This window comes from Gymnodraco acuticeps, unplaced genomic scaffold (genome assembly GCF_902827175.1).
Source record: "Gymnodraco acuticeps unplaced genomic scaffold, fGymAcu1.1, whole genome shotgun sequence".
Classification (NCBI taxonomy): Eukaryota; Metazoa; Chordata; class Actinopteri; order Perciformes; family Bathydraconidae; genus Gymnodraco; species Gymnodraco acuticeps.
Window position 1 is genome coordinate 2,292,630 of NW_022990583.1, and position 12,606 is coordinate 2,305,235.

General features: G+C 50.0%; 1 protein-coding gene across 3 annotated transcripts in view; it reads left to right on the forward strand.

Annotated features, from left to right (window-relative positions):
• The window catches only part of osbpl3b (oxysterol binding protein-like 3b), a 52,988-nt gene extending 41,492 nt beyond the window's left edge, over nucleotides 1-11,496 (forward strand). For all 3 annotated transcript variants that reach the window (XM_034228329.1, XM_034228330.1, XM_034228331.1), the window contains 2 exons: nucleotides 10,339-10,458; nucleotides 10,649-11,496. In XM_034228329.1, the coding sequence (XP_034084220.1) occupies nucleotides 10,339-10,458; nucleotides 10,649-10,745 (217 nt within the window). In that variant the 3' untranslated portion in view covers nucleotides 10,746-11,496. The remainder of the gene's footprint in view (nucleotides 1-10,338; nucleotides 10,459-10,648) is intronic.
• Nucleotides 11,497-12,606: the final 1,110 nt, after the last annotated feature.

Genomic DNA, 12,606 nt, shown 5'->3' on the forward strand with positions numbered 1-12,606 from the left:
TCTGGCATTCGTCTCTAACTCAACCAGTGAAGGTAATGTTCTCGCCCCCGCTCCTGGTAGACGCGGAACTGCCCTGTTTTTCCGTTAAGCAGGTAGCTGGTGAAGGCTGTGTTCCCGCACCCGCTCCCGGTTATGCTGCATCTGGCATTCGTCTCTAACTCAGCCGGCAGTGTTCTCGCCCCCGCTCCTGGTAGACGCTGAACTGCCGTGTTTATTAATCCAGCCAGGTGAAGGCAGTGCTCTCGCTCCCGCTCCCTCTGCCGGTAACGTGGGTGTAATTACATCCCTCTTTCTGTTCGGCGAGTAGCAGCAACGCTCTACTCTTTCCATTAAGCAGGTAGCTGGTGAAGGCTGTGGTCTCGCACCCGCTCCCGGCTACGCTGCATCTGGCTACCTACAGAATGGCTCATTCATGTAGCGCCTGTATGGCTTCTCTTGAGCCCGAGGACGGTCAGTGGGGACGAAATTCGAGCATCTGAGGGAGGGTTCTCATGGTAAACGGCTGCATGAGCTGTAGCTGCATGCCTCAGGCGCTCAGAGTGGCTAGAATCACTGAGGTGGAACGTCTGGCAGCAGCCAACAGACACCTCTCCTTGTCACATCCTCCTCCAGAACAATTCGGCCGTTCCTGGCGACTTGAGGGAGTGATGGCTATGTGTGCTCCCCCCAATAGAAGGACTAGAAACAGGCTGTCCTCTAAAGTGGATCGGCTAGCTGCCGATAGGGGCATGATGAAGTCGCCTCTTGGCCCTTCAGCCTGGGCCCGGTGTAGGGGCTGCTAGCTGGCCGCCTGTCCCCCCCCCCCCCTCGGTTGACGCCCCTCCTTCGGTTGGCGCACCTCCTTCGGCTGACGCACCTCCTTCGGTTGACGCACCTCTGTATGAGGACGCCTTGTCGCTGGTACAGACTCGTCGCCAGGTTTGGCTGGCCCAGTCACCACTAACGGAGGCATGTAGGGGAGTCCTCCGTAGTGTACCAGTCGAGCCAGGGGAGCTGTTTAGGTCAGCTGCCCTGGAGGCACTGGAGCGTGCTGCCCAAGCTAGGCAGACCAGGCAGCAGCACTCGGGTCTTCGCAGACCTGTGCCCACTCCCAGCTGGCCCAAGGGCCGCTCTAGCAGCCGCACTCAGCCGCCGGATACAGGGGTGGTCTGCAGAGGTCTTAGCGGCCCACTCAACCGCCTCCCAATGACTTTCGTGCCCCCAGGTCGCCCGCCTTCCAGGCGGCCTCGTGCCCCAGAGCCTTACCGGCGCCCCCCAAGAGGGGCCGGGGGGCTGGGCCCTGAAATCCCGGGGGCGGTCGTCGGCTGCTTTCCCAGCAGCAGCTCAGTTACTGGGCGGTCTGTACTTCCGGCCCTTGGGTGGTTTTCACCTTAACCCAGGGGTACGGACTGCAGCTCCGGCCCCTAGCCTTCGGCTGGGTCTAATTGACAGTCATCAGCGATCCGGCAGGGGCCCTAGCTCTGGCCCAAGAGTTGTCCGTCCTTCTGTCCAAGGACGCAATCAAGCCAGTAAGACCCTCTGCTTAGCCCAGGGGGTTCTACTCGGCGTACTTTCTCGTGAGCAAGAAAGTCGGCGGATTTCGCCCGATCTTGGACCTCAGAGGAATCAACAGATTCCTGAAGGTGCTGCCATTCTATATGCTGACCACTGCATATGCACAGGTGGAGTGGTTCTCAACCGTGGACTTGAGGGATGCCTACTTCCACGTGGGCCAGGCAAGATGGTGTCTTATATTCAGTTCCTCCGGCCCTTGGGCAGACTGGCAGCTGCCTCGGCCGCTGGGCCCTTAGGCCCGCTGTCGTTGCGCCTCATGCAGATGTGGCTGAACAGCCTTCACTTGGACGCCAAGTGGCACAGGCACAGGGAAGTCAGGGTGTTGCAGCATTGCCTCCACTCTCTGTCACGCTGGAGGGGCAGGGCCTATCTCATGGTGGGCGTGCCCATGGGCGCCATCCCATCCCGCCAGGAGACCATCACCATAGGTGCAGGTGTCATGTTCCTTTCATCTTCTCGCTGCGCGAGAGTACTGTGGCTACATTTTTGTAGCCTACAGCGTTCAGGTTTGATCTGAGGGATTGCTCTGCAAGCAGCTGGCCGCGTGCAGCTTCGCGACTGACAGTCGGAGCTACGGGTCGTTAACGCGTCCTCCAGGAGCTGTGGCCGGCTGTGCGCTGTGCAGAGCCTCGACAGACAGGTCAGCTTGTTGCTGGTGATGGCTGTGTCCCCGCACCCTCTCCCAGCCAAGTTGTCCTGATTGCCGTCTTATTTTTTGTTTGGCTTAGACTTTCTGGTGACGACAGTGTTCCCGCTTCCTCTCCCATAAAGTTGCCCTTATGCTCTTTTGAAAGTTCTGCTTGTGGCGTTGTGCCCGAGCTATCATTAGCATTTGAGTCCCAGCTTTGGCTGTGTCCCTCATTCAATTTAGTATGGAAAGCCCAGAGTGTCATATTTTAAACCCGTTTTTCGTTTAGATGCAGAGAGTAAGGTAAGTACTTTCTATTTCTTAGAAGCTATTATCTGGTCTTAACATTTGTGTTCTGACTTGGTCGCTTGATTGTTAGCAGCAGCTGCTTGGCTAACACCTTGCTGTTAAGCTTAATTATTAACTCAGCCGGTGAGGGCAGTGCTCCCACTCCCGGTAACATAGGGTTTGATTGCAGTAGCGCTAGATCGTTGTATTACTGCTCCTCGTACTAGACTCCTAGCACTAGGAATAGGATGATATGCAGAGAACATCTTCACTGCGGGTGCTGTGTGCTCTGCATGTGCGGTTACTACTGTAACCATGGCCTACGGTTCTATGCGGGCTGTTCTCTTTCTTAGAAGCTAATTATCTGGTCTTAACATTGTGTTCTGACTTGGTTGCTTGGTTGTTAGCAGCAGCCGCTTGGCTAACACCTTGCATGTACTGTTACGCCCCGTCTACACTACAGGCATCGAAAAATGCTTTTACCGCTTCGCCCATTCACTTGAATGGGGTAACGTAGTTGATTTTGAATCTTCGCCGAACTGCATTGTGGGGAGCGGAGCGTGGCTTTGCAAGCATCGTGAGCATCAAAAGTTGAGCAATGTTCAACTTTTGAGGCTCGATGCTTGGCATCAGCCAATCAAATCCTGTTTATGCAAATCCCGCCAGTACAAGCGCTAGCCAATCAAACCGTGTGCAAGCTGGGAGAGCCAGACCGCAGTTCATTTCCTCATATTCCAAACGAGAAATTATGGTAGCAAATCACCCGGTTCTTTACGACCAGAACTATTTACCGGGATAAAAACCGGAGGAACCAGGCATGGAGGGAGGTGGCAGAGACAGTGGGTGAAACTGGTAGGTTTTCGCCTGTTTGGGGATTTATATCCAGTTTACTTCGTTTTAACATTGCTATTGCTTTGTATGTCGGGGGCGGGAGATTCATGTGAGTGGTTGTTGGTCGCCTTGGGCGCGAGAAATCGCCAAGCCTCAGACACGCCCAGCTTCAAGATTTTTTATGCCTGTAGTGTAGACGGCCCGTTACGCCCCGTCTACACTACAGGCATCGAAAAATGCTTTCACCGCTTCGCCCATTCACTTGAATGGGGTGACGTAGTTGATTTTGAATCTTCGCCGAACTGCATTGTGGGGAGCGGAGCGTGGCTTTGCAAGCATCGTGAGCATCAAAAGTTGAGCAATGTTCAACTTTTGAGGCTCGATGCTTGGCATCAGCCAATCAAATCCCGCCAGTACAAGCGCTAGCCAATCAAACCGCGTGCAAGCTGGGAGAGCCAGACCGCAGTTCATTTCCTCATATTCCAAACGAGAAATTACGGTAGCAAATCACCCGGTTCTTTACGACCAGAACTATTTACCGGGATAAAAACCAGAGGAACCAGGCATAGAGGGAGGTGGCAGAGACAGTGGGTGAAACTGGTAGGTTTTCGCCTGTTTGGGGATTTTATATCCAGTTTACTTCGTTTTAACATTGCGATTGCTTTGTATGTCAGGGGCGGGAGATTCATGTGATTGGTTGTTGGTCGCCTTGGGCGCGAGAAATCGCCAAGCCTCAGACACGCCCAGCTTCAAGATTTTTTGATGCCTGTAGTGTAGACGGCCCGTTAAGCTTAATTATTTAACTCAGCCGATGAGGGCAGTGCTCTCGCTCCCGCTCCCGGTAAACGCATTGTATGGTTGCAGTAGCGCTATATCGTTGTATTTACTGCTCCTAGTACTAGACTCCTAGCACTAGTATATGCAGAGAACAATCTTCACTGTGTGTGCTGTGTGCTCTGCATGTGTGGCCATTAAGGAGGATTTCATCCTCCCAATATTATATTATCTAGTGGGCAGCCGTTTGGCTGACACTTTTAGGCACCGGCCACAGTTACTACTGTAACTAAGGTTCTAAGCCGTAAGTACTGGCCATAATTACTACTGTAACTACGGTTCCAAGCCGTGTAAGTACTGGCCATAGTCAATACTGTAACTACGGCTCTATGCTGTGTAAGTACTGGCCATAGTTACTACTGTAACTACGGTTTTAAGCCGTAAGTACTGGCCATAGTTACTACTGTAACTACGGTTTCAAGCCGTGCAAGTACTGGCCATAGTCAATACCGTAACTACGGCTCTATGCTGTGTAAGTACTGGCCATAGTTACTACTGTAACTACGGTTCTAAGCCATGTAAGTACTGGCCATAGTTACTACTGTAACTACGGTTCCAAGCCGTACAAGTACTGGCCAGAGTTACAACTGTAACTACGGCTCTATGCTGTGTAAGTTCTGGCCATAGTTACGACTGTAACTACGGTTCTAAGCCGTGTAAGTACTGGCAATAGTTACTACTGTAACTACGGTTATATGCCTGTCGTGTGAGCACTGGCCATGGTTACTGCTGTAACTACGGCTCTGTGCTGTTCTCTTCTTTAGAAGCTAGTTATCTGGTCTTAAACATGTGTGTTATTTGACTTGATCTCGCTTGATCGTTAGCAGCAGCCGCTCGGCTAACGTCTTGCGTGTACTGTTAAGCTTCTTTATTTTACCCAGCTAGGTGAAGGCAGTGCTCTCGCTCCCTCTGCCGGTAATGCGGATGTAGCTACATCCCTTTTTCTGTTCGGCAAATAGTAGCACCGCTCTACTCTTCCCGTTCAGCAGGTAGCTGGTGAAGGCTGTGTTCCCGCTCCCGGTTACGCTGCATCTGGCATTCGTCTCTAACTCAACCAGTGAAGGCAGTTCCCGCCCCCACTCCTGGTAGACTCCAAACTGCCTCGTTTTTCCGTTAAGCAGGTAGCCGGTGAAGGCTGTGTTCCCGCACCCGCTCCCGGTTACGCTGCATCTGGCATTCGTCTCTAACTCAACCAGTGAAGGCAGTGTTCTCGCCCCCGCTCCTGGTAGACGCGGAACTGCCTTGTTTCTCCGTTAAGCAGGTAGCTGGTGAAGGCTGTGTTCCCGCACCCGCTCCCGGTTATGCTGCATCTGGCATTCGTCTCTAACTCAACCAGTGAAGGCAGTGTTCTCGCCTCCGCTCCTGGTAGGCGCTGAACTGCCTTGTCTTTCCGTTAAGCAGGTAGCTGGTGAAGGCTGTGTTCCCCGCTCCCGGTTACGCTGCATCTGGCATTCGTCTCTAACTCAACCAGTGAAGGTAATGTTCTCGCCCCCCGCTCCTGGTAGACGCTGAACTGCCCTGTTTTTCCGTTAAGCAGGTAGCTGGTGAAGGCTGTGTTCCCGCACCCGCTCCCGGTTATGCTGCATCTGGCATTCGTCTCTAACTCAGCCGGCAGTGTTCTCGCCCCCGCTCCTGGTAGACGCTGAACTGCCGTGTTTATTAATCCAGCCAGGTGAAGGCAGTGCTCTCGCTCCCGCTCCCTCTGCCGGTAACGTGGGTGTAATTACATCCCTCTTTCTGTTCGGCGAGTAGCAGCAACGCTCTACTCTTTCCATTAAGCAGGTAGCTGGTGAAGGCTGTGGTCTCGCACCCGCTCCCGGCTACGCTGCATCTGGCTACCTACAGAATGGCTCATTCATGTAGCGCCTGTATGGCTTCTCTTGAGCCCGAGGACGGTCAGTGGGGACGAAATTCGAGCATCTGAGGGAGGTTCTCATGGTAAACGGCTGCATGAGCTGTAGCTGCATGCCTCAGGCGCTCAGAGTGGCTAGAATCACTGAGGTGGAACGTCTGGCAGCAGCCAACAGACACCTCTCCTTGTCACATCCTCCTCCAGAACAATTCGGCCGTTCCTGGCGACTTGAGGGAGTGATGGCTATGTGTGCTCCCCCCAATAGAAGGACTAGAAACAGGCTGTCCTCTAAAGTGGATCGGCTAGCTGCCGATAGGGGCATGATGAAGTCGCCTCTTGGCCCTTCAGCCTGGGCCCGGTGTAGGGGCTGCTAGCTGGCCGCCTGTCCCCCCCCCCTTCGGTTGACGCCCCTCCTTCGGTTGGCGCACCTCCTTCGGCTGACGCACCTCCTTCGGTTGACGCACCTCTGTATGAGGACGCCTTGTCGCTGGTACAGACTCGTCGCCAGGTTTGGCTGGCCCAGTCACCACTAACGGAGGCATGTAGGGGAGTCCTCCGTAGCGTACCAGTCGAGCCAGGGGAGCTGTTTAGGTCAGCTGCCCTGGAGGCACTGGAGCGTGCTGCCCAAGCTAGGCAGACCAGGCAGCAGCACTCGGGTCTTCGCAGACCTGTGCCCACTCCCAGCTGGCCCAAGGGCCGCTCTAGCAGCCGCACTCAGCCGCCGGATACAGGGGTGGTCTGCAGAGGTCTTAGCGGCCCACTCAACCGCCTCCCAATGACTTTCGTGCCCCAGGTCGCCCGCCTTCCAGGCGGCCTCGTGCCCCAGAGCCTTACCGGCGCCCCCCAAGAGGGGCCGGGGGGCTGGGCCCTGAAATCCCGGGGGCGGTCGTCGGCTGCTTTCCCAGCAGCAGCTCAGTTACTGGGCGGTCTGTACTTCCGGCCCTTGGGTGGTTTTCACCTTAACCCAGGGGTACGGACTGCAGCTCCGGCCCCTAGCCTTCGGCTGGGTCTAATTGACAGTCATCAGCGATCCGGCAGGGGCCCTAGCTCTGGCCCAAGAGTTGTCCGTCCTTCTGTCCAAGGACGCAATCAAGCCAGTAAGACCCTCTGCTTAGCCCAGGGGGTTCTACTCGGCGTACTTTCTCGTGAGCAAGAAAGTCGGCGGATTTCGCCCGATCTTGGACCTCAGAGGAATCAACAGATTCCTGAAGGTGCTGCCATTCTATATGCTGACCACTGCATATGCACAGGTGGAGTGGTTCTCAACCGTGGACTTGAGGGATGCCTACTTCCACGTGGGCCAGGCAAGATGGTGTCTTATATTCAGTTCCTCCGGCCCTTGGGCAGACTGGCAGCTGCCTCGGCCGCTGGGCCCTTAGGCCCGCTGTCGTTGCGCCTCATGCAGATGTGGCTGAACAGCCTTCACTTGGACGCCAAGTGGCACAGGCACAGGGAAGTCAGGGTGTTGCAGCATTGCCTCCACTCTCTGTCACGCTGGAGGGGCAGGGCCTATCTCATGGTGGGCGTGCCCATGGGCGCCATCCCATCCCGCCAGGAGACCATCACCATAGGTGCATGTCTCTCAGGGTGGGGTGCAGTGCGGCAGGGCAGGACCGTTCAGGGTCAGCGGTCTGCCCAGGAGAGTGCGCGCCAGGTCAACGTGCTAGAGCTTTGGGCTGTGCAGCTTGCACTCACGCACTTTTTACCCCAACTGGGGGGCAAGAATGTGCGTGTTCCTTGGGGACAGCATGTACGTTGTTGCTTAGACAACAGTCCCTTCTAGATAGTGGACGTTCTCACTCCACTCTGAATTTATGTGGCTGCGATTTCTGCCCGACATGTTCGGGTCGACGGCGCCACGGCGGGGTGCCACAGGTCGGTGTCCCTCTTTATGAGAGGGGCTTTACGGCAGCGTCCCCCTAGCACCCCGGCTTGGGACCTGCCCCTGCTGCTGGATGCCCTATCATCTCCTCCCTTCGAGCCCCTGGCCCAGGTGGGGCTTAGGTGGCTGCCCACGAAGGCAGCATTTCTGCTTGCCATAGCCTCAGGGAAGCGAGTCGGGGAGTTGCATGTCCTCTCCATAAACAATACATGCCCGAGGTGGGATTCTCAGGCGTTGCCCTTTGGGCAAATGTGGCATTCCACAAACCCACTTCAATCAGCCTGCCCAGCTGGCACGCTTTGACATTCAGGAGTACGGCACGTCGAAGTTGCTGTGCCCTGGGGGTGCCCAAAGGGCGTATATCAAGGCTACTGCCTGTATACGGCAGTAGGAGCAACTCTTGATTTTGCCCTGGCGGCACTAAAGGAGGTTATGCCCTCTAACCAGTGGCTGCCCCACTGGGTTGTCGATACCATCTCACAGGCTTACGGGGCCAGTGGCCGCCCCCTGCCATCAGGCTGAGATGCCACTCTACAAGGAGCATCTCAACATCTTGGGCTGCCCTGAGGGTGGTGCCCCTGGAGACCATCTGCGCCGCGGCGTCGTGGGCGTCTTCTGGCACATTCTCCAGTTGTCATCAGGTCAATGTCGCCACTCCCCATTCTTTGGGCGTGGTCCTTTTGCCGAGCTCCGCTGCTTCCAGTGGTGAGCAAGGGCTTGGATTCTTCATGACATTGTTGGTATAAGTCATCCAGTGCTTAAAGCACCGCCTCTGGCGGTCAGTAGGGATGAAATAGAACGATAGTTACGGCTGTAACTACGGTTCTATGAGTCCCGGATGACCACCAGAGTTCCCTGTCACTCAGAATTATTGTGTGCTCGCGAGAAGATTCTGGGAACAGATCCTCTGACGACACCGGCTGTATAGCCGGTGTCACGTGGGTCACAGGTGACTTTGTTGTTATTGGTACTCGAGCTGCGCATGCGCGCGATGGACATATCCAGTGCTTAAAGCACCGCCTCTGGCGGTCATCCGGGACTCATAGAACCGTAGTTACAGCCGTAACTATCGTTTTATATGAAGGAGATGTCCGGTCCACAAGGCGCATGAGTTGTGTGTTTGTGCTGTGCTCAGTTCCGCTCTGTGTATGTGTTTAGTGTGTTTGTGTATGTCCGACGCCGGCATTTGTTTTCAAAATACCATGAACAGTAATTTACACACATCTGGCCAACTCCGTAGGTATATATGTGTGTTCCCAAATGAAATAAATGTGTTTAATCTTAATCTCGATGTAGTGCTCAGTGCTGTCGGAGTGCAGGGGAACACTGCGGTTAACTCAGCCGTCTCTCGCGTTTGCTTGGTCAAATCAGCAGCTCTTCATTTGTGAGTGCGCGATTAATAGCGCCTTTACGGTAATCGGCCGAGAAGCAGCACTGACGCTAGTACAAGAGTAAAATAATGCATGTTTTTGTGCTATATTTGCGATAAAAATATGTTTTATCATAAGTTATTAATGAAACTGACACTGTTGGACTCAGTAGGCTACTTGTTTGACTGCTACGCTACCAACAATACAATGAAGCACTTTTACTGTGTACTTTTTCAGTTATTCTCTGTCAAACTCCCCTCCTGAGAACAAATTCAAGCCACTTCTGCTATATTTGATGAGGGTTAAAATGATTTTTAGCCATAAGTTCTTAATGAAATTGGTACTGTTGGACTCAGTACTTGTTAGACTACTACCACAAATACAATGAAGTACTTTTACTGTGTACCTTTTGAGTAATACTCTGTCAAACTCCCCTCCTGAGTACAATCATTCATGTATTCATGTATTCATTCATGTATACTCAAAGGAAAATAAATAAAAAGCAAAACTCTATGTAAATAGACAATATGTTTTCAAACAGATGTGCTCCTGTAAATATGCATTTTAGATTACTTATGTGATTAGGTGATATAGTGATTTCAATTTATTAAATGGTTACATTTTAAACAAATCAATTCAATTGTAATTTATTTTATTCAGAACCGTTGTATCATTTCATTATACATACATATTGTATTTATTTTAAAAAACAGTTTGATTACTGCTAGACAACCATCATATAATCAGACATCTGATATAAAAGACACGGTTTTATCATTGACTATCTGAACACCTTTTATCATCTGAATATGATACACATTCTTGACACACAACAATAATATTAAGAGAGCCATTAAGAGTGATTCAACTTATTTTAGCTCACATTTTGAAGGTTTAAAAAGTACACACAAACATAAGAAGCACTTTGCCATCAAACTAAAAACAAACTGCTTTAGTTCTTCGGTTTCCTGAGTTATTGTGTTCTCATATTCATAATTGTGTTATTTTATTGTAATAATTCAAAGCCAAGAAAACACGAGTGAAGATAACAAATTTGAATATTGAAGATGGGTGTTTTACTATGTTTGTCGGCTGGCAGACTGCTGGAGGAGGGGAACTTGGAGGCTGCAGAGGAACAGAAGCAGAGGATTGAACAGCTGCAGAGAGAGAGAAGGAGAGTCCTGGAGGACAACGTAACACATCAACCCAAATTCTTCAGGTCGCCCTAATAAGCAGATACATACACTTTTCACTAAGAAAATCATTAGTGATTTCAATTTATTAAATTGATATGAGCCTGTTTTTGCTCTCAGTAGTGTTTTATGGAGATAGTAGAAGCTTGTGTCATCATTTCAGTTCCAACACACTTAACTATCTTTTACAGTATTCTCGTTTTTCTGCCTCCACAGGAAGTCAAAGGACGATACCTGGGTGAGCAACAACACATACTGGGAGCTGAGGAAGGACCTTGGCTTCACACAAATAGATTTTCCTACACTGTGGTGACCCCTGAACTACAGACCGCAAACACTTTGTTCTGCACAGCCTCTACTGTGATGCCGACGCGGTTCTGCTAATGTGACTGTATCCCAGTCTTACCATCCACATTCAGTGTTGGTCTTCTTTATTGCAGTTCATCAAAGTTATTGCCTTAATAACAAGTGCTTATGTAAGTTAAGTAAACATTTTTATGCAAACATATATTGAGAATGTTGATACATTTAGGCAACTTTTGCCCATATTTTCACCTGATATGTTACACTGTATCACTCAAACTGAGAAAAAGGAAAACTACTTTGTTTAAAGGATGATAAATCATTTTCATAACTGGTCCTACTACACTAGCTTAAAATGTATTGAACAACTGGTCACTTTCACTGTTTTCTAATCATGGACATTCTCTACCTCTGAGATAAACTAGCCTTGATATGCCATTGATGATGAAGTGTATACATCTGATATTTATTCTGCACCTGCCTGATGCCTTACTCGTCATACTCGTATTATTTAATTTATTTTGGTTGCATCTCTGAGATCCAAATTATATCTAAATCCATACTCAACGTTTCTTTCTGTTTCATAACTGTAATTACTGCTTTTTGTTCTGATTGTGTGAATGATTGTGCCACTATGAGCAGCAGAAGCAATTATTTTTCACTGTATCTATTGCACCATTGTTTACTTAGACCCTGGGCTTTGGGATCAAACGTGTCCAAAACTATGCTCCATGAGATCAAATAAAGTCTCTGATGCTTTTTCTTTTTGTGGTGTCATTGTGACTTCGTATTTTAAACATTCAAAAGTTAAAGCCTGACTGTTAGCGTAATTTACACATAACTGAGACACTGCTTTGACAGACTCTTGTGTGATTTTTGGTTGAATGTGCACACACAGTAAACATCATATAACACTTGTGACAACCCTGTGGTTGTCCGCCATGTGGTGCTGTTGTACGCTGGGTTTTCCTTGTAATCAGCAGTGATGAGACCCACCTGTGGCACCTGGTTCCAACTTCCAGTATTTAAGAGGGCTGCACAACAGGCTCTCTCCATTTTCACTATTCACAATGGTTAGCTTTTTAAGGTAATGAGTACGGTAGCTCTTTAAACGTAAGTATATTTTATAGGAAAAAACAGATATTATTTGATGTTTGAATATTGCTTTGGCCCGAATTTCATCACCTCTCCTTTCCTAACTTTTTGGTATTTTTTGCAGATAGTGTATTATTGTTGGGGCAAATTCATCACGCTCTAACACATCTCAACAAGCCTTCCCACACACTTGCAAGTTTAAACATTTTGAACTGTACCCTACAGCTGCATAGAAAGCAGTGACGTTCATGGCTGGTGAGGCACTGACTCTTTCAGGGTCAGATTTACAAATATTATATTTTGACCTTAATCGAAATGTTCGGTTATTTTCAAAAGCTTTTTTAGTCTGATGTTTCGATTCATTTTAAACAGACTGTTCAACAAAAGGATACCCAAAATCTAAATATTGGATTGTTCTTTCTTAGTAAGATCCCATGTTCATTACAATTGTGGTCTTACCTTGACTTGAAGATGAAGTCCATGCTATCCTTCTGGACAACAATCTCCATTACATTTTTGTAAAAGTCCTCCTCATCTCCCTCTAGTTTAAAAACAAAAGTCTAGTTTGTTATTACCGTCTCTGCGTAGAATAACAGTAGCATCAAGAACATGTGGGCTCACTTGCGCCCCCTTCAGTGCGGCAGAGGTTATGGCTGCCTCTCCAGGTGCTTTTTTCAGCGGGCCTAAATATCATATACGTGAAATAAGTTATTTAGAGACTATGGATGGCGAGGATAAATGTAATAGAGGGATCTACAAACATTACATTGGTGACA